A 22,474-nucleotide genomic window follows, 5' to 3' on the forward strand; every position below is an offset into this window, starting at 1 on the left:
TGTCTGTGTCACGATTACTGCTCGGGTCACTGTGTGTGTGTGGTGGAGAGGGGGGAAAGGGGGGGGTCATGATTACTGCTTGGGCCACTGTGTGTTTGGGGTCAGGATTACTGCTCGGGCCACTGTGTGTGTGTGTGGGGGTCACGATTACTGCTCGGGCCACTGTGTGTGTGGGGGGGTCACGATTACTGCTCAGGCTGCTGTGTGTGTACGGGGTCACGATTACTGCTCGGGCCGCTGTGTGTGTGCGGGGTCACGATTACTGCTCGGGCCGCTGTGTGTGTGTGTGTGTGGGCCACGATTACTGCTCGGGCCACTGTGTGTGTATCACGATTACTGCTCGGGCCACTGTGTGTGTGTAGTCCGCCCATTCCAGTAATTACTTTAGTTGCCCACTTTTGTACCCGCTCAAGCTGGGATATGTCTTTCTTGAGTATTGGTGCCCAAAACTGTCCACAATATCCCATGTGTGATCTGACCAGTGCCTTGTACAGAGAAGGAAAAATATTCTCGTCATGCGACCTCTTTTGACGCCGGTTGCTCCAGTTAACCCCGTAATGACATGGCCTATTTTGGGCTTGAGGCTGGATTCAGACGAGAATATATCGGCTGGGTTTTAACGCCCAGCCAATATACATCGTCTCTCTCTGCAGGGGGGAGCCTGGAAGAGCCAGGAGCAGTGCTCTGAGCTCCCGCCCCTCTGCGCTATTTGCAAAGGGGAGAAGCGGGGTGGGGGCGGGGCTAATTCGAGAAACTTAGCCCCGCCCCTGTCTCGACGCCTTTCATTGCAAATAGTGCAGAGGGGCGGAGAGGGGATGGCAAGGAGGCAGAGAGGGGGCGGGAGCTTAGTTCCTGCTCCTGGCTCTTCCATCCTCCCCCCCCCCCGCAGATGAGGACTCCGTATATCGGCTCGGCGTGAAAACAGAGCCGATATACGGTCGTGTGTATGCACCTTAAGGACGCAAGGATTTTTGGCGGATTTTCTTCATTTATCAAAAGTCATAACTTTTTTATTTTTCCATCGACGCGGCCATATAAGGGCTTGTTTTTTGCGTGACGAACTGTAGTTTTTATCGGTGCAACTTTTGGGTACATTGACTATATTGTAAAACTTTTATTATTTTTTTTATGATAACAGGGAGAGAAAACGCATCAATTCTGCTATAGATTTTTGGGGAGTTTTTTTTTACAGTGTTAATCATGCAGCATAAATGACACAATACATTTTTTCTGTGGGACGGTACGGTTACAACAATACCAAAATTCTTACTTTTTTTAGGTTTTTCCACTTTTTTGCAATAAAAACCCTTTTTTTGGAAATCTTTTTTTTTCTAAATCACAGCATTCAAAGTCCTGTAATTTTTTTTATTTTTTTATGTACAGAGCTCTATGAGGGCTTATATTTTGTGAGAGGAGCTGTACCATTTTGGGGTTACATACAGCTCTTTTGATCACTTTTATTGCGGTTTTAGGGAGGCAAAATGCTAGAAATTAGAATTTTGCCTCAGTTTTTTAGCGGTTTTTTTAATGCTTTTTTTCTGTGCACAGTCAAAAGCATGTGCAGCTTATTGTACGCATCATTACGGACGCGACAATACAAAATATGTGCCATTTTCATTTTTCTTTAACCTTTTTTTATGCTAATATGCTACTGCCATGCCTTATCGCTTATACAGCGATCTTAGGCACTGGCAACACAGGACGCCAGTGTCTGGCATCCTGTTGCCATGGCAACAGGCCGTGATCTACATAGATCGTGGCAGGGAAGGGGTTAACAGTGGGGGTCGCATATCCGATGCACCCCCGCTGCTGCAGCAGGAGGCTGGCTGTGACTGATGGCCGTCTCCCACTGCGGGATAGCGCGAGATCACATGTGATCTCGCGCTATCCCCAGGACGTAAGTTTACACCCTGTTGCAGGAAGGGGTTGAAGGGGTTTTCTCATTAGGAAAAAAATCAATACTTGCCTATTCCTCCCCAGGCAGTCTTCTTACCTCATCCTCTCCTCACCGATCCTCTCCTGGCCCCTCCAGTCCCCTGGGCCACGTCACCTCCAGCCATCCGGATCCTCTACTTATTGTTTTGGAGCGTCCATTAGCTGCAGTGAATGTTATGAGTGACGTAGGTTTCACTGCCTAGCAGGGAATGCTGAATCCTCTGCAGCCTGCTTTAGTGCACATTCGCGTTTTTTGTTGTTAGTGTTTCATACAGTATAGTATATGATACACTAGCGGTGAGACATTACACATCCGCAGTCGCGCTAAAGCAGGCTGCCGAGGATTCAGCATTCCCTGCTAGGCAGTGAACTCCATGTCACTAGTGACTGGGTACACTGACCCGCAGGAAGCAGAATGCCGGCAATGTGTGCTACGTCACAGGAAGAAGAGGATTCGGCCGACTGGAGGAGCCAGGAGAAGATCATTGAGGTGAAGATCTGGTAAGACTGACTGGGGGGAATAGGTAAGAGGTTTTTTTTTAATGACAATCCTTTAAAGTTTACAGGCCACAAACTTCATGTGTTTTATTTATTTTACACGCTTTTTAGCTGCTCATGTTTTTCACACAATGCTGTGTGTCATGTAGTGGGCAGGAGGAGAGAGGAGAAGGGACAATACCTCTCGATCCCGCCTCTGTCCTTGATCACTGTGCGATATTGCAAACTTAAAGTCGTTAGAATACAGGCTGATTTATACACAGCTTTCCCGGACTTCTGCACGCATGTGAATCAAAAGCTCAAATCATCCCCCTGATCCGTTCTAACGCACTCCAGAGCTCTTCAATACTCCTACAAATAAACCTGCCACCACCAGCTTTGGTATTGGTAAACTGGAAGCCGAATTATGAACACAAACTTCAGCGTTATGGTTTGTTGTAAAACGGACAAGGCTGACTTTTAAATTGCAGATTTAATCTAGAAAAGGCCTCGCAGTGCAATATATCTGATTTGTACAAAAATATAAAAAGGTTGTTCACGGGACATAAGGAAATACAGTAGGATACACAACGCAGATTTTTAAAATAAACTGGGGAAAATAAAAGAAAGATATCGGATTTGGATGTTGGTCCAATGTTCCAATACATGCAGAGTCACTGAAGTGAATGGGACAGCCTTACGCCAAGGCGTATCTCTGTAGGATCTCACAATTTGGGGTCTGTAGGGTCCTACATTATAAACGGACCCTCAGAACACTCCTTACCTTGCTCCCTCTGATGTCACTCTGGAGGGTTGGGGTGGAGTCCTGTATTCCTGGGGAAAAATCATAATTCCCCGTTTTCGGAAAGCCCCCCCTCAAACCTGAATATGGGCGTGGCACATTTTTAGTCCTGATTTTACATATGGTTTGAGCCCATACACGGATGGGTTGGCATCCATATTTTCCCAAATATGCAGTTCTGGGTGCTCTGAGCCTTTTTATTTTGCTTGGCTGGTGAGCCCGATGCTAAATATATAATATATATCTGGCTAAGACCTTCATACGACCAAATATCCTTTATTAAATGATTTCCTTCTGATGTAAAATTGGGCACCAGGATGTCTGCGTGAACCATCCAAGGTGCCAATCCGTGCCAGTGGGTGCCTATTTAGCATCTCCTTGTCAGTAGCAAAGGGTTTTGTGTCCTCCTGTACATCAAAGGCTTGCCAGATACAAAAGAGAGGAATAAGACTTTAGAACACTGAATTCATCCAGCTTTCCCACGGCCTGACAAATGACAACCATAACATGGAAGCTGATATAGGCCCAAGGCCTGACACATACAATGTCTGACAGCCTGAAGTCTCTACACCACCCTGTGCTACTTATCCAGGAAACTGCCATCCAGAACTCATTATGGTGAACAGGGTCTGTCCAGTACCTTATCCTCTGTATAAGAATAGTAAGTCCTAGTGACTGAAGGACCTGATCCCTCTGACCACCAGGATGTAGACTCCTCTGTATAAAAATAGTAAGTCCTAGTGGCTGAAGGACTAGATCCCTATGACCACCAGGATGTAGACTCCTCTGTAGAAGAATAGTAAGTCCTAGTGGCTGAAGGAGCAGATCCCTCTGACCACCAGGTTGTAGACTCCTCTGTATGAGAATAGTAAGTCCTAGCCACTGAAGGACCAAATCCCTCTCACCACCAGCATGTAGACTCCTCTGTATAAGTATAATAAGAGCTACCAGCTGAAGGACCAGATCCTTCTGACCACCAGAAGGTAGACTCATCTGTATAAGAATAGTAAGTCCTAGTGGCTGAAGGACCAGATCCCTCTGAGCACCAGGATGTAGACTCCTCTGTAGAAGAATAGTAAGTCCTAGTGACTGAAGGACCAGATCCCTCTGACCAGAAGGATGTAGAATCCTCTGTATAAGAATAGTAAGTCCGTGCTGCTGAAGCAGCAGATCCTTCTGACCACCAGGATGTAGACTCCTCTATGTAAGAAGAGTAACTCTTAGTAGATGGAGCAGATTCTTTTGACCACCAGGTTGTTGACTCCTCTCTGTAAGAATAGTTAGTCCTAGTGTCTGAAGGACCAGATTCCTCTTACCACCAGGATGTAGACTCCTCTGTAGAAGAATAGTAAGTCCTAGTGGCTGAAGGAGCAGATCCCTCTGACCACCAGGTTGTAGACTCCTCTGTATAAGAATAGTAAGTCCTAGCCACTGAAGGACCAAATCCCTCTCACCACCAGCATGTAGACTCCTCTGTATAAGTTTAATAAGAGCTACCAGCTGAAGGACCAGATCCTTCTGAACACCAGAATGTAGACTCCTCTGTATAAGAATAGTAAGTCCTAGTGACTGAAGGACCAAATCCCTCTGACCAGAAGGATGTAGACTCCTCTATGTAAGAATAGTAACTCTTAGTAGATGGAGAAGATTCTTCTGACCACCAGGTTGTTGACTCCTCTGTGTAAGAATAGTTAGTCCTAGCGGCTGAAGGACCAAATTCCTCTTACCACCAGGATGTAGACTCCTCTGTATAAGAATAGTAAGTCCTAGTGACTGAAGCACGAGATCCCTCTGAGCACCAGAATGTAGACTCCTCTGTATAAGAATAGTAAGTCCTAGTAGATGAAGGACCAGATGCCTCTGATCACCAGGATGTAGAAGATGCAATCCTTTGCAGGGCAGGGTGAGGCTGGCGGGCGCCCCCTGCAGGTTATTTTGGTGGCCATTTGTATGACCTTCAGGATGTTTTCCATCTGTCATCAGGAATGCATTAGTCGTTCCTCGCTAGTGATATTTGTTATCTCTGTGACGGCAGCGTGTAACGGGTTTCGCTATAGAAGCGGTCGGCCTACTTTCTGCTGCAGATTGGGCCCAGACGGGATACGGCGGTGTAAACTTTACTGAGGTTTGTGCGGCTTATTGGATGCTGCGATCCGGACGCTGGTAAACGTTTAGGTCGTGGAGTCAGTAAGTAATTAGTACAGAGAAGTAATTAGATGGGAATGGGCTCATCTTCTCACTCCTTTTCTGGAGGAGCCACGGGCATGGCTTGATAGGCATTCTGCCAGGACAGCCCGGGGCGTTACAGAGGGCCCCCGGCTGCCATGACACCTGCACGGCTCCCTGCGATCTCATCCCATTTAAATGGCGCTATCAGAATTGACAGCTTATCGGAGTTGGTATCAGCCGCAGTAAACAGCCGGCGCTCGCGCTGTATGGAGGGAGATCGCCGCGCGTTCATACATACCCCGACGCTGCAGGACGTACATGTACTACCTATAGCACTAAGGGGTTAAAGGATTCCAGCAAATGTTTTTATAAAATTTCTTATTAAATGAATTCCTAATAAAGTATTTCTAAGGTTCTCCCACATTAAATGCTGCTATTATAAATCCTACTTGTCCCTCAAAATACCGGCAGCTGAACTTGGAGATGTTGGTTTTTGTGGTTTTTACATTGGTTCATATTGTTTCCATTCAGGTCCCTACAGGATTCATTCATCAAAGATGGAGGACAACAGAAACAAGATGGCGGAGAGTGTATTCAACCTCACCCTAGAGATACTCTTCCAGCTTACTGGGGAGGTGAGAGACTCTGATGATGTCACATTACATCATTCTTATCTATGGTAATAACAGATGATGTCACTGTAGAGAGGAGAGATTCTGGTGATGTCATATGTCATGCTTATCTATGGTAATGACTGATGATGTCACTGGAGAGGTGATGGACTCTGGAAATGTCTGCAGTGATATTTATAAATGTCTCTCCATATACAGGATTACACAGTAGTGAAGAAGACCTCTAGTGATGGCTCTCGGGCCCCTGTGTGTGATGGATGGGGAAGACCCCTGAGCCCAATCATGGGGCCCCCACTTCACCCCCTGATACACGAGGACATCAATGTACAGAAGATTCTAGAACTCACCAACAAGATGATTGAGCTGCTGACTGGAGAGGTGATGCTGCAGGGAATGCTGGGACATTATACAGTAACAGCACTGGAGGCTTCTGGGTAATGACTGTATATTGTGTTGTCAGGTTCCTATAAGGTGTCAGGATGTCGCTGTCTATTTCTCCATGGAGGAGTGGGAGTATTTAGAAGGACACAAGGATCTGTACAAGGAGGCCATGATGGAGACCCGCCAGCCGCTCCCATCACCAGGTAATGGATGTATTTAGGATCATAGCTGTGGAGGGGTGATGTGGGGCATGTGCCCCTGGTGCTTGTAGGCAGGAAGTGGGGTGTGAGCCAGGCAGGACACTGTGCTAGTTGTATTAGTAGAGCCATTCACTACACAGTTGTTGATTAAAGTCAGTATAATCAGAAGGCCTACATATCACCAGTACACATTTAGGCCCCCGGCACACGGGCGGAAATTCCGCAGCAGGATTTCCCGTAGAATTTACACCCGTGGAAGCTGCCATAGGATTGTGTTAGAAAGAATAATCCTATGCAGACGGCAGTGAGGAAAACAAATCGCAGTATGCTCTTTTTCGGTGCGGGGCTCTGTGAGCTCTGCACAGAAATGTCACTCCCTGACTGGCGGCTCGGCTCCGTCATGTGCCTGCTGGCCGGCAGCCAGCACATCAAAGAGCCGGAGCCGCGCTGGTCCCTGCAGGGGGTCGGGTCCCACTGCGAGAATTCTCGCAGCAGGATTAGACACGGTCGTCTGCAGGCGGCCTCATTAGTTGCTGATATGTAAGCAACCCGGTCTACAGTGACACTAGTCAGCGACTATATTGCGGATGACTACTATATCAAATGGAATGTGTCCACAGAAGATCTCGGCTCCACCAGCCCTACTGCTACAGTAGCCGTCGGCTGTGCAGGGCTGGAGAGGTGCCTTGGCCCATGCTATCCCGTCCCCCAACTATCCCCACTAGCTCCTCCGCTTTGTATTTAGTTCCTGCAGGACCGGAGGAGGAGGTATCTGGCATCACCAGTAAGAGCTGCTAGGTTGTATCTACAGAGTGGATATCCAGCTTGGTGGGACTTGTGAGTGATGGTGGCCAATAAAACATCATTGTCTGTCTTTATTGTTCTCTAAGTTTTATATTGGTAATTCGTGCAACCCCTCTAAATTGGTGAAGGGGTCACCAGTACGGCTGTGGCTACATGGAGACTCTGGCCACAATACTCTTCTCATTGGGATGTAATGGCCGTCAGTACGGTTGTATCGCAGTTTGCTGTGACCCTACAGTTACATGAAGCCGGGCTAGTTTGGACTGCTTGTGATTGTCGGGGCGTGGGGGGGGGGGGTCAAACTACAAGCCACAATGTATTCCCATTCACAGAAGTAGTGGATGAAAGTTGTGCCGTTGATATCACCTATCTGGGTGTCAGGAAAGCCTTTGTACAGTTTCACATTAACCCCTTAGTGACGAAGCTTGTTTGTGCCTTAGTTACGGAGCCAAATTTTGGAAATCTGACATGCGTCGTTCAACATAGCATAACTCCGTAAAGGCTTTGCATATCCCAGTGATTCTGACATTGTTTTTTTCGCCACACGTTGTACTTCATTTAGGTTATGAAAATAGACCGATATAATTTGTGTGTATTTATTAAAAGTACCAATATTGGAAAAAATTTGAAAAAAAATTGTCCTTTTTTTCACATTTTTAACTGTAATATCTTAAATATGTCCAAACACACTGTACAAAGTTTTGATAGGATATATAGTTCCACCTGTTTTCTTTATGCTTTAAGATTATGGAAAATGGCGAACACGTGATCAGGAACCGCTCAATGCGGCCCTCCGTGAAATCTCCAGGCTCTCGGCTAAGTTTTGTAGCCAGGAGCTGGGAGATTTTGAATTTCCCGGGGAAATTTTTTTTGCGAATGCGTCCGCCATTTTGGCGACGGATGCGTGTGCAAAAGCTAGGATAAGGTCCGTGGATAAATCCAGGGGCCTTACGTACGTCATTTCATCCTCCCTCACGGATATGATCTGTGGGGGGAGATGAAACGAAAGCTTTTTTAACTTTTTTTTAAACTTTTTTACACTTTTTTTAAACTTTAAATGATCACATGCTGGGTGACATCCATCTACTCCTGGCTACACGTGGCAGCCAGGAGCAGAGGGATTTTGAATTTCACGGGGCTCAAGCCCTTCTGTGCACGCGCCCAATGATTGACATCGGGCGCTCATGCGCAGAAGGGAACTTCGGGTCCCGGAATACCAGGGACATCGCGGAGGACCCGAGGTGAGTATTTTCAGATCCATGAGGGGAGGTGAAACTGGAACTTTTATTTACTTTTTTTTTTACTTTTTCGCAATCGCCGCTATCCACTGGATAGCGGCGATCGCGGACCAGGGGACCGCTCACATCTCCTGGTTCCCGGCTACCTTCAGGAGCCGGTAGCCAGGAGATTTTGAATTTGCCGGGGCTCCCGGCCTTCTGCTCATACCCGTGACATCATACGTCTGGTGCGCATGCACAGAAGAGCGGCGACGGGTCCCAGAGGACACATTCACCGCAAAACATCTCGATCAAGGCGGGTGAGTACTTTAAGCTGCCCTGATGGATACCTGCGGGCACCTACAGCATGGAGCTGTCACGTCCTCAGCCAAGTGGGCATTAATCCTAAGAGGACGCATATTTCTACGTCTTCTAGGATTAAAGCCCACTTACTGAGGACGTAGAATGCCGATGGGGCCGTCACTAAGGGGTTAAGATGAATCTCTGAGCTCTTATTGGCTGCAGTCCCTGTGATGTCCCATAAACCGTGCGGGACTGCAGCTGTAAATTGTCAGCCATTGATGCCTCCAACCTACCATCTGGGTTAGGGGCCATTTTATTCATCTTTGATTCGCTATTTATCTTTTATTTCTCCTAGCAGCTATTAGGCAGGCAGGGGAATGTATTTATTGTAAGGATTCTATGGAGCACAAAGAGTCTTAGAGGCTGTACTGATGGGCGATGAAGTTATTTATCACATATCTAATAGAGCATTATCAATTGCTCAGTGAGAGTCTATTCTTTCATCCCCCAGTGGGTGTAATCAGCACTGAGGAGTGTGAGCTGGCAAGTCCACCAGCCTCTTGTGTACCTGGCTTTATTAGAAGTCTGACAGACCATAATTTCCAAGGTTTGCTCCACATTAATACCCGGAGTAGAGGACATTGATACTAGAGATGAGCGAACGTACTCGTCCGAGCTTGATATTCGGGCGAATATTAGGGTGTTCGGGATGCTCGTTACTCTTAACGAGCACCACGCAGTGTTCGGATTACTTTCAGTTTCCTCTCTGAGACGTTAGCGCGCTTTTCTGGCCAATTGAAAGACAGGGAAGGCATTACAACTTCCCCCTGTGACGTTCAAGCCCTATACCACCCCCCTGCTGTGAGTGGCTGGGGAGATCAGATGTCACCTGAGTATAAAAATCGGCCCCTTCCGCGGCTCGGCTCAGATGCCTTGTGAGTTAGCTGAGGGAAAGTGCTGCTGGTGCCGGAGCTGCTGTAGGGAGAGCATTAGGAGTTAGTGTAGGCTCAAGAACCCCAACGGTCCTTCTTAGGGCCACATCTAATAGTGTGCAGTACTGTGTTAGCACTGTATTTTTTTTTTTTTTCAAAATTGGATCTGCAGAGCATTGCGCCCTGCAATAGGGACAGAAGTGGTGGTTAGGCAGGGAGAGTGTTAGGAGTGAGTGTAGGCTTCAAGAACCCCAACGGTCCTTTCTAGGGCCACATTTAACCGTGTGCAGTACTGTCCAGGCTGCTGTTAGCAGTGTTGCATTTTTTTTTTTCTCAAAACCAGCTGTGCAGACCATTGCACCCGGCATTAATACTACAGGGATAGAATTGTGTAGGCAGGGCCAGAAGACATATATTATTCATTGAATAGACGCGGTGTGGCTTTTCCTTTGAAAAACAAGGGAAAAAATTCTATTTCGCCTGCCTCTGACAGTCCTCAGGGCTCTGGGTACGTGTGTGCTGCGTGCAGAACGTAAAAAAAAATCAGACGCAGCCAGCTACGTTTTACTGCAGGCTTGCGCCAATTTCTTTCCTGCATGGGAAATCCCTGATCTGCTGTAGCGAATAACTTTGTATCACTGCAGTTCTGTGACACATTTGCAGGGCCACAACACAGTTATTAAACTTAGTAGTATTCATTGAATACACGCAGTGTGGCTTGTCCTTTGAAAAACAAGGGAAAAAATTCTATTTGGGCTGCAGGCTTGCGCCAATTTATTTCCTGGCTGGGAAATCACTGGTAATACAGCATGCTGAGGGGTAGGGGTAGGGGTAGGCCTAGAGGATGTGGACGCGGCTGAGGACACGTAGGCCCAAGTGAGGGTGTGGGCACAGGCCGAGCTCCTGAGCCAGGTGTGTTGCAGCCGACTGCTGCACGATTAGGAGAGAGGCACGTTTCTGGCGTCCCCACATTCATCGCACAATTAATGGGTCCACGCGGGAGACCTTTATTAGAAAATAAGCAGTGTGAGCAGGTCCTGTCGTGGATGGCAGAAAGTGCTTCGAGCAAGCTATCATCCACCCACAGTTCTGCGCCGTCCAGTGCTGCAAATCCGAATCCTCTGGCTGCTGCTCCTCCTTCCTCCCAGCCTCCTCACTCCACTACAATGACACATGCTCAGGAGCGGGAAGACTCCCAGGAACTGTTCTCGGGCCCCTGCTCAGATTGGGCAGCAGTGGTTCCTCTCCCACCAGAGGAGTTTATCGTCACTGATGCCCAACCATTGCAAAGTTCCCGGGGTCCGGGGGATGAGGCTGGGGACTTCTGGCAACTGTCTCAAGACCTTTCAGTGGGTGAGGAGGACGATGACGATGAGACACAGTTGTCTATCGGTGAGGTAGTAATAAGGGCAGTAAGTCCGAGGGAGGAGCGCACAGAGGATTCTGAGGAAGAACAGCAGGACGATGAGGTGACTGACCCCACCTCGTGTGCAACGCCTACTGAGGACAGGTCTTCAGAGGGGGAGGCAAGGGCAGCAGCAGGGCAGGTTGCAAGAGGCAGTGCGGTGGCCAGGGGTGGAGGCAGGGCCAGACCGAATAATCCACCAACTGTTTCCCAAAGCGCACCCTCGCGCCATGCCACCCTGCAGAGGCCGAGGTGCTCTAAGGTCTGGCAGTTTTTCACAGAGACGCCTGACGACCGACGAACAGTGGTGTGCAACCTTTGTCACGCCAAGATCAGCCGGGGAGCCACCACCAACAGCCTCACCACCACCAGCATGCGCAGACATATGATGGCCAAGCACCCCACAAGGTGGGACGAAGGCCGTTCACCACCTCCGGTTTGCACCGCTGCCTCTCCCCCTGTGCCCCAACCTGCCACTGAGATCCAACCCCCCTCTCAGGACACAGGCACTACCGTCTCCTGGCCTGCACCCACACCCTCACCTCCGCTGTCCTCGGCCCCATCCACCAATGTCTCGCACCGGACAGTCCAGCCGTCGCTAGCACAAGTGTTGGAGCGCAAGCGCAAGTACGCCGCCACGCACCCGCACGCTCAATTGTTAACCGTCCAAATTTATCAGCCTTGAGATGCTGCCGTATAGGGTTGTGGAAACTGAGGCTTTCAAAGCTATGACGGCGACGGCGGCCCCGCGCTACTCAGTTCCCAGTCGCCACTACTTTTCCCGATGTGCCGTCCCAGCCCTGCACGACCACGTCTCCCGCAACATTGTACGCGCCCTCACCAATGCGGTTAGTGGCAAGGTCCACTTAACTTGGGACACGTGGACAAGCATAGGCGGGCAGGGCCACTACATCTCCCTGATGGCACATTGGGTGAATTTAGTGGAGGCTGGGACAGAGTCAGAGCCTGGGACCGCTCACGTCCTACCCACCCCCAGAATTGCGGGCCCCAGCTCGGTGCTGGTATCTGCGGCGGTGTATGCTTCCTCCACTAAACCACCCTCCTCCTCCTCCTACGCAACCTCTGTCTCGCAATCAAGATGTGTCAGCAGCAGCAGCACGTCGCCAGCAGTCGGTGTCGCGCGGCATGGCAGCACAGCGGCGGGCAAGCGTCAGCAGGCTGTGCTGAAACTACTCAGCTTAGGAGATAAGAGGCACACGGCCCACGAACTGCTGCAGGGTCTGACAGAGCAGACCGACCGCTGGCTTGCGCCGCTGAGCCTCCAACCGGGCATGGTCGTGTGTGACAACGGCCGTAACCTGGTGGCGGCTCTGCAGCTCGGCAGCCTCACGCACGTGCCATGCCTGGCCCACGTCTTTAATTTGGTGGTTCAGCGCTTTCTGAAAAGCTACCCACGCTTGTCAGACCTGCTCGTAAAGGTGCGCCGGCTCTGCGCACATTTCCGCAAGTCCCACACGGACGCTGCCACCCTGCGCACCCTGCAACATCGCTTTAATCTGCCAGTGCACCGACTGCTGTGCGACGTGCCCACACGGTGGAACTCTACGCTCCACATGTTGGCCAGGCTCTATGAGCAGCGTAGAGCTATAGTGGAATACCAACTCCAACATGGGCGGCGCAGTGGGAGTCAGCCTCCTCAATTATTTTCTGAAGAGTGGGCCTGGTTGGCAGACATCTGCCAGGTCCTTGGAAACTTTGAGAAGTCTACCCAGATGGTGAGCGGCGATGCTGCAATCATTAGCGTCACCATTCCTCTGCTATGCATCTTGAGAGGTGCCCTGCAAAGCATAAAGGCAGATGCTTTGTGCTCGGAAACGGAGGTGGGGGAAGACAGTATGTCGCTGGATAGTCAGAGCACCCTCCTGTCTATATCGCAGCGCATTCAGGAGGAGGAGGAGGAGCATGAGGAGGATGAGGAGGAGGGGGAAGAGACAGCTTGGCCCACTGCTGACGGTATCCCTGCTGCTTGCCTGTCATCCTTTCAGCGTGTATGGCCTGAGGAGGAGGAGGAGGAGGAGGAGGATCCTGAAAGTGATCTTCCTAGTGAAGACAGCCATGTGTTGCGTACAGGTACCCTGGCACACATGGCTGACTTCATGTTAGGATGCCTTTCTCGTGACCCTCGCGTTACACGCATTCTGGCCACTACGGATTACTGGGTGTACACACTGCTTGACCCATGCTATAAGGAGAACCTTCCCACTCTCATTCCCGAAGAGGAAAGGGGTTCGAGAGTGTTGCTATACCACAGGACCCTGGCGGACAAGCTGATGGTAAAATTCCCATCCGACAGCGCTAGTGGCAGAAGGCGCAGTTCCGAGGGCCAGGTAGCAGGGGAGGTGCGGAGATCGAGCAGCATGTACAGCCCAGGCAGTGCAACAGTCTTTAAGGGCCTGGACAGCTTTATGGCTCCCCAGCAAGACTGTGTCACCGCTCCCCAGTCAAGGCTGAGTCGGCGGGAGCACTGTAAAAGGATGGTGAGGGAGTACGTAGCCGATCGCACGACCGTCCTCCGTGACGCCTCTGCCACCTACAACTACTGGGTGTCGAAGCTGGACACGTGGCCTGAACTAGCGCTGTATGCCCTGGAGGTATCCTGCGGCTTGCTTGTCCTGCGGCTAGCGTCTTGTCAGAGAGTGTGTTTAGTGTGGCTGGGGGAATCATCACAGATAAGCGTACTCACCTGTCAACCGACAGTGCCGACAGGCTAACACTCATCAAGATGAACAAAGGCTGGATTTCCCCAGACTTCTCTTCTCCACCAGCGGACAGCAGCGATACCTAAGCAATACGTAGGCTGCACCCGCGGATGGAAGGATTGTTCTCTATCACCATCCAAAACGGGGACATTTCTGCTTCATCAATCTGTGTATTATATTCCTCCTCCTCCTCCTGCTCCTCCTCCTGAAACCTCACGTAATCACACTGAACGGGCAATTTTTCTTAGGGCCACAAGGCTCACTCATATAATTTTTCTAAAAATTTTTTATACGTTTCAATGCTCTTAAAAGCGTTGGAACTTTAACTTGAACCAATTTTTCGTTAAACTGGGCTGCCTCCAGGTCTAGTTACCACTTAAGCCACATTAACCAAAGCGATTAATGGGTTTCACCTGCCATCTTGGTTGGGCATGGCCAATTTTTACTGAGGTACATTAGTACTGTTGGTACACCAATTTTTTTGGGCCCTCACCTACAGTGTAATCATAGCAATTTCTATGTTCTTCGCCTGCACTCATGGTACAGAAAGGTGTGTGGGGTTGGCCTACACTTTAGCTACATAAATGTAACTTGGGCCTTGGCTATACTGCAGCTACTGGAATGGAACTAAGACTGCGCTCCCACTATACTGCTGCTTCGGAATTGTTCCTGGGGCCTGTGTAGGCTGCTACTATTACTTAAATGGAACTTAGACTATGCTCCTCCTATACTGCTGCTTCGGAATTGTTACTGGTGCCTGTCTTGAGTGCTACTATTACTGAAATGGAACGAAGACTGCGCTCCCACTATACTGCTGCTTCGGAATTGTTACTGGGGCCTGTCTTGAGTGCTACTATTACTGAAATGGAACTAATACTGTGCTCCCCCTATAATGCTGCTAGTGATATGTTAGTGGGGCCTGTCCCAATGCTACGGCTGAAATGTTACGAATTATGGGCTCTGCCTATACCGCTGCTAATGGTATGTCTCTGGGGTGTGGAAACAGAGGCTTCCCAAAGACATGATGGCGGCGAGGCCATTTACCACCAACGCGGTTACTGTTAAGGTGCATATAACCATGGACACGTGGAGAGGACACGTAGTGCCTCAAAAACATCCCCCTCCTCCTCCAACAATGAAAACATTCTTGGCAAATGCCTTTGCATTGGTTCGTCTGGTGGCAGTCCAAGAATTTCACCTTTACCGACACAACAAGAGAGCCCCCCCACCATCCCCCCGCCACGGCCCACTTAATCCTGGCCACATTCCGAAAACCAACAAAATAAAACCGCGCTACTAGGTCCGCAGTCACCACCACATTACCACCAACGCGGTTACTGTTAAGGTACATATTACCAGTCTGACTGGGGCATGCAGACACCTTGACAGAATGAATAGTGTGTGGCACATAGGTTCCCCATTGCTATGCCCACGTGTGCAGCTCCTGATGGAGGTGGCACAGGATTGGATTTCTCATTGCTTCTGTACAGCATTGTGGGCTATCGCCCCGCCCCTTTTAAAGAGGGTCGCTGCCTAGCCAAGCCAACCCTCTGCAGTGTGTGCCTGCAGTTCCTCCTCATGGCAGACGCACTTATAAATAGACATGAGGGTGGTGTGGCATGAGGGCAGCTGAAGGCTGGGCAGGGACAGTTTGGTGTGCGCTGTGGACACTGCGTCGCGCAGGGGGGAGGGGGGTTGGGCAGCATGCAACCCAGGAGAAGTGGCAGCGGAGTGTCATGCAGGCAGTGATTGTGCTTTGTTGGAGGTAGTGTGGTGCTTAGCTAAGGTATGCCATGCTAATGAGGGCTTTTCAGAAGTAAAAGTTGTTGGGAGGGGGGGGGGCCCACTCTTGCCGGTATTGTGGCTTAATAGTGGGACCTGTGAACTTGAGATGCAGCCCAACATGTAGCCCCTCGCCTGCCCTATCCGTTGCTGTGTCGTTCCCATCACTTTCTTGAATTGCCCAGATTTTCACACATGGAAACCTTAGCGAGCATCGGCGAAATACAAAAATGCTCGGGTCGCCCATTGACTTCAATGGGGTTCGTTACTCGAAACGAACACCCGAGCATCGCGAAAATTTCGTCCCGAGTAACGAGCACCCGAGCATTTTGGTGCTCGCTCATCTCTAATTGATACTCATTTTTCTCTATCTCCCCAGCTGCCTGTATTTGGTATACAGGATATAGCTGAGATCTCAGGAAAATTGCATAATCATCTAATATTTATAGCACTGGAAAGAAAGGCACTGTGATACTAGTGCAGAGGGATAGCGGTTCCTGAGGAACTACCCTATCGGTAGAGAAACGTGTCGAACTGAACCGACCCAATAGGAATAATTTCCTGGTTACAATTGACATTCCATCTCAAAATCAAACTCTATAGAGATTTCTGCCGCACCCGCGACCCTTACATGAGAAGTCTTGATGGTAGTGCATTTATGTAAACCATCTGTACATCTATGACTTGTATATGTGAGGTCTAGATGGTAGCGGTTTATGCTCACAGATAAGCGATTTAGTGACAGTAGCGGATTTCTGATCGGTCTGTCATCTAATCCCGTTAATTGTTCTGACTGCGGTTCTGGTTATTGTAAGAACCTGCAGTCTGTGTTTGTAGCCAATAACATTTTAATGTATACTAATAAAGGATACATTTTAGGTATATGTCTATTCTGTGAAGGGTCTTTTCCTTTTGGTTACAATAAACTTTTTCTGCCCCAGAGAATTTATTTTGCAGCATGACAGGGAACTATGAAGTGTATAGGCTCCAGGGTCATACAAAGAAGCCATGGGGCCCCAGAGCGAGACTCAGAATGCCTCCCTGCCCCCGGCCTAGTCCTGGTCTGAGGTGACAGAATATAGAATTACCGTATGTACCAAGCTGTCTTATAGATGAGCAGTTCTATATTTGCTGCACACCGTGTGTTACTGACATCCGGCTTCATGGGAGATTTTATATGCGTTCTTTATAGAAAACCAGAAACTAATGTTGGTGCAGAAATGGCCGAACTCCATCTGTATGGAATATACTATTCCTGTAGCTTGGGCTCCAGATCTACCGGGGACAGGAGCCCGGGGCTTGTGGAGGACTCTGCTGCAAGTTACTCTTCATGACCCTTTTTCAGACCCCCCCAGGACCCCCATCTTGTTGATGAAAACCAGAATTAGTTACTTGTAAGTCCCGATTCACAGCTGTAGTTTTTGGTGATGTTTTCTGCACTTACAATCGCTTGGTGGTTAAGTGAGCTGCAAACCAAGCGACTTCTATAAGTGAATGATCCTCCCTCACTTGCTCTGTCAGGACTCGTGTTTACATGGACAGACAGTTGTTTGTAATGGCTCTTTTCAGTGATTATTCTAGCCACTGTGTAAAAGCACCCTTAGGCCGCCTGCACACGAGCGGGTCGGATCCGGCAGCGAGAATTCTCGCCGCGGGACCCGACCCGAGAGCCTGCAGGGACGAGCGCGTACTCACCCGCGCCTGGCGGCCCCGGCTCTTTCATGTGCCGGCTGCCGCGCAGCCGGCGCATGCGCAGACTGGAGCCGGCGGCTGGGTGAGTGCGTGCCCCGCACAAAAATAGGACATGCCGCGGTTTGTTTGCCGCGCGAGATTTCGCGCGGCCAAACCGCGGCCGTCTGCATAGGAGTGCGTATTGTAATGCACTCCTATGCAAACTTTCAGTGGCGGAAATCCCGCGGGAAATCCCACGGCGGGATTTCCGCCCGTGTGCAGGCGGCCTTTGATGATGATTACCTTTTTCTACATGACTTGTTATTTGCATAGAAATGTTATAAAATATCAGAATCATTTTAAGATATATAATATGAAAAAAATTCAACTTTATTCTTGGCAGATGACGGTACCGGGAGCTCAGAGGGACGTCTGATATCTGCAGATTGTAACGCAGAGGATTGTGGTATCACACAAGATACATATGAAGAACCTGCCATTATCCCAGATATCTCCTCAGCCCTTCACAGCAAAGATCCATCATCTGATTCTCTTATACAGGCCCCATCTTCTGATCCATCACACACTGATAAGCAGAATAAATGTCACAGAAAGAGAAAACATCAAAGAGCTGACAGAAAGGAGAAGCCATATTCATGTTCAGAGTGTGGGAAATGTTTTGCAGTTAAATCACTCCTAGTTATACATCAGAGAACTCACACAGGAGAGAAGCCGTTTGTATGTTCAGAGTGTGGGAAATGTTTTGCAGTAAAATCACACCTTGTTAGACATCAGAGAAGTCACACAGGAGAGAAGCCGTTTGTATGTTCAGAATGTGGGAAATGTTTTGCAGTGAAATCGGACATTGTTAAACATCAGAGAATTCACACAGGAGTGAAATCTTTTTCATGTTCAGAATGTGAGAAATGTTTTGCAGTGAAATCAGCCCTTGTTACACATCAGAGAATCCACACAGGAGAGAAGCCATTTTCTTGTTCATATTGTGGGAAATGTTTTCAACGGAAATCATATCTTGTTAAACATCAGAGAACTCACACAGGAGAGATGCCATTTTCTTGTTCAGAATGTGGGAAACGTTTTGCAGTGAAATCGGACTTTGTTACACATCAGAGAATTCACACAGGAGAGAAGCCATTTTCTTGTTCAGATTGTGGGAAATGTTTTACACGGAAATCATCTCTTGTTACACATCAGAGAACTCACACAGGAGATATGCCATTTTCTTGTTCATATTGTGGGAAATGTTTTGCACTGAAATCACTCCTTGTTAAACATCAGAGGATTCACCCAGGAGAGAATCAGTTTCCCTGTTCAGAATGTTGGAAATGTTTTGCACTGAAATCACTCCTTGTTAAACATCAGAGAACTCACACAGGAGAGAAACCCTTTGTATGTTCAGAATGTGGGAAATGTTTTACACTGAAATCACATCTTGTTAGACATCAGAGAATTCACACAGGAGAGAAACCCTTTGTATGTTCAGAATGTGGGAAATGTTTTGCTCGCAGATCACATTTACAGGACCATCAAAACATTCACACAGGAGAGAAACCGGTTGTATGTTCAGAATGTGGGAAATGTTTTGCAGTGAAATCACTCCTTCTTACACATCAGAGAACTCACACAGGAGAGAAGCCATTTTCTTGTTCAGAATGTGGGAAATGTTTTACTCGCAAATCACATCTTTTACAACATCAGAGAACTCACACAGGAGAGAAGCCATTTTCTTGTTCAGAATGTGGGAAATGTTTTACTCGCAAATCATATCTTTTAACACATCAGAGAACTCACACAGGAGAGAAGCCATTTTCTTGTTCAGAATGTGGGAAATGTTTTACTCTCAAATCACATTTACTGCGACATCAAAAGGTTCACACCAGAGAGAACTACAAAAAAGGTATAAAAAGTAAAGTGACATGTCATACACAAGAAAAGGGAAGCAATTCAGAGCAGTAAGTGATGAATAAGAAATGTATGTAATTACCAATAAACATCTGTAATCCTGAAACAAATATAATCCAGATAACCCACCTTTATATCAGCCGTGTACATAGAATATTTCACACTGATACATATAACTTACATGTTTGTATTTGGGCCGATCTTTCTTCTTCCTTTAGATGATGTTTCCTCAGAACTGATGGAGATGAGGGAGAGCTGGTACCGATTATGTGTATAAGTAGTGAGTAACAAGGGTATTCCACCACTGAGCCCAGCAAGGGCGTCTCCCCTCCATCTCATCACTATAGGGTCATATACTAGGAAGAGTCGCACACAGTAATATACGGCTGTGATCACATGGGAAAGGTGCTACAACTTCAGTGTAACATATCAGACTTTATTTATACAGGACTATACAACTTGGGGCGCACAGCCCAATAAAACAACCCCCTACATGTTTCACACTCAGATGAGCTCTCAACACACCAGATTTCATAATAGCCCATATCAGGGTGCAAACATTTACAGATCAGGTAGATACTGCCAACAGGAATACATAAGATCTTACTTAGACTTCAAGCCTAACAGAACCCGGGCGCACATCTCCATAATCCAGTAAGACTCATGTAGGAAAGGTTTTCTGTGCCAATCACCTCACTGAGAGGGAGGATTAACCCTTAGAAGACATATTGAATGGTTTTGGATGAAATGTTGTGATGTCATTCAGGCAATATGGGTTCTTTGTACATTATAGCCATTTCCTTCCCGGGGAGGGGATTGGCACAGGAAACTATTGGTACATGAGGTTCCTGGATTATGGAGTTGTGTGCCCGGGTTCTGTTAGCCGTGAATTCTAAGTCTGATCTTATGTATTTGTATTGACAATATCTGCCCGATCTCAGATTCATATTTTCACTTTCTGTGGTGATTGAATGTAAATGTCCGCACCCTGATATGGACTATTGTGCCTGACCAGATTTTCCAAGTTACCACTTATGTATGAACCTCTTGGATCACTTGACATCTGACAAGCCATGACTAAGAGCCTACCGGAGTTGGAAAGGGGGAGGTGGTTGGTCTTAATGGGTTCTGCACAAAGGGCTTTCCCTTATTCACTAAGCTCAGTCTTTGCCACACGCTCCTCTAGATGCTGAGGCAATAGTCAGTCAGTGAGGGGCGCTGCTAGCAGCCCATCAGGATTCCGTTGGGTGATTATAAGGAGCTGATGAGCACCAGTGGCGGCCACAGGCCTGGCAAAGCCCTCCAAGTCAGCTTGAAGCATGGCATAATATATTGCATATCAGTTATACCCGGACAGGCAATAGTGTTTTGGACTGTTGCCAGGTCTACATGTAGAGGAAAGAAGGTTTCTACACAACATAGAAAGGGTTCTTTACTGTAAGAGCAGTGAGACTGTGGACTTCTCTACCTGATGATGTGGTGCTGTTCACTAGAAGAGTACAAGAGGGGCCTGGATACCTGTCTAGAGTGCAACAAGATCCCCGGTTATAGTCACTAGTTTGCTTCAGAGGGGTCGTGATCCCAGGATCGCTGATCTGGCTAACAGACTTCATTGGGTATATTTGCCTTCCTGTAGATCAATATTGGGGTAATGGGCTGAACTCCGTGGATTTACTATGTTTCTATGTTTTGCTACTATTTATTGTATCGCTGCGGTAAAGGATAACATTCTATATAAATTACACCAGCATGACAAAGTAATAATGCACCAAGTGTGGAAATGCTGTTTTTATTCACAAAACCTCTCTGTAAGGGATTTTACCCACTAGAGTTTTTTTAACGCTGCGATTTTTAATTCTTTTTTTATTTTTTTACTACAGATGTCAATGTGACTTTCTAATGTTAAAATCGCAGAAGAACAAACTTGCGATTTTTGTGCTCTGCGCTTTTAACATTGTAAAGTCCCATTGACGTTCGCAGTAAAATAAACGCAGCGATATCGCAGCATTAAAAAACCACTAGTGGGTAAAACCCCTAAAGCTTAGGAAGAAAGGGAGAAACCATAAATTCAATCTTTTCCACACGAGCATAAAGAATGACGGCTCACCCGGCCTCACTTGTTCCGCTGTCAGGAAACTTCATCGGCTCCATTTATTCCTAGGATGATGGGAATTTGATTGTGGAAATCCTCGTCTTTTGTACAATTGCATCTGAAGCGATAGGATTGCACAGAGGGGATGGGAATTTTTCATTTTTTGATATGGACCCTTTTTGTAGTGTAACAGGCGGTTACTGTCCGCTTAAATAATGTTTTGGTAATAATTCTCCCTTCTTCGTGACTCACACTAAATAGTCAATAGATCAGAGTCTTGGCCGGTAAATGTAGGATTCCAGTCATTAGTATTAAGGTACGGAGTAAAATGTAAGAAGACCTGTGAATGTAGCGTCTATATAAATTCCTATGTGACCAATGGTGCTGGGATGATGTGTGTTTCCTTACAAACTCTCCCACATAGGGGTTTGTGGAACTGGGCAAGAAGCACGTACCCCTTGCAGTGCCCATTGCAGTACCCCTTGCAATACCCCTTGGAGTGCCCATTGCAGTACCCCTTGCAGTGCCCATCGCAGTGCCCATCGCAGTGCCCATCGCAGCGCCCATTGCAGTGCCCATTGCAGTGCCCATTGCAGCGCCCATCGCAGTACCCATCACAGTGCCCCTTGCAGCGCCTTTTGTCTGTTTCTCACTTGATTGACAATTGTTCGAATTCTTATTCTTCAGTATAAATGAACGCTGTCGGTTACAAACTGGTTTTTCTTTTTTTTTTATTACTGTAATTTTTATTTGAGATTTTCATATTTTACAATAATGTAATAAACATTTACCTGAAATGCGTCCCAGTCTCATTAATATGTAACAAAAGCCAGTGATATAGATTGGGGGGAAAGAGAGGAGAAAACATGTCTGAAAGGCAAATTTAGAGTAGTCTTCTGTTTTAGTGTCCCGGTCCAATCTTGAAGCTAGACTGTTAATTGAGAGTAACAGAATACTAACGGCCTGGCCAGGGCCAACCTGAATTTAGGGGGAAATAGGGCAGAAGTAGGAAAAAATAGGGAAAGCGGG

General features: G+C 47.8%; 1 protein-coding gene across 2 annotated transcripts in view; it reads left to right on the plus strand.

Moving 5' to 3' along the window:
• Positions 1 to 3,950: 3,950 nt before the first annotated feature.
• The window catches only part of LOC136598682 (oocyte zinc finger protein XlCOF6-like), a 123,617-nt gene continuing 105,093 nt past the window's right edge, over positions 3,951 to 22,474 (plus strand). The window contains exons 1-3 of one of the 2 annotated variants that reach the window (XM_066588761.1): positions 3,951 to 6,018; positions 6,214 to 6,393; positions 6,476 to 6,599. In XM_066588761.1, the coding sequence (XP_066444858.1) occupies positions 5,941 to 6,018; positions 6,214 to 6,393; positions 6,476 to 6,599 (382 nt within the window). In that variant the 5' untranslated portion in view covers positions 3,951 to 5,940. The remainder of the gene's footprint in view (positions 6,019 to 6,213; positions 6,394 to 6,475; positions 6,600 to 22,474) is intronic. The other variant, XM_066588765.1, reaches the window with a different exon arrangement.

Source organism: Eleutherodactylus coqui, unplaced genomic scaffold (assembly GCF_035609145.1).
Source record: "Eleutherodactylus coqui strain aEleCoq1 unplaced genomic scaffold, aEleCoq1.hap1 HAP1_SCAFFOLD_225, whole genome shotgun sequence".
In the NCBI taxonomy this organism is placed as follows: Eukaryota; Metazoa; Chordata; class Amphibia; order Anura; family Eleutherodactylidae; genus Eleutherodactylus; species Eleutherodactylus coqui.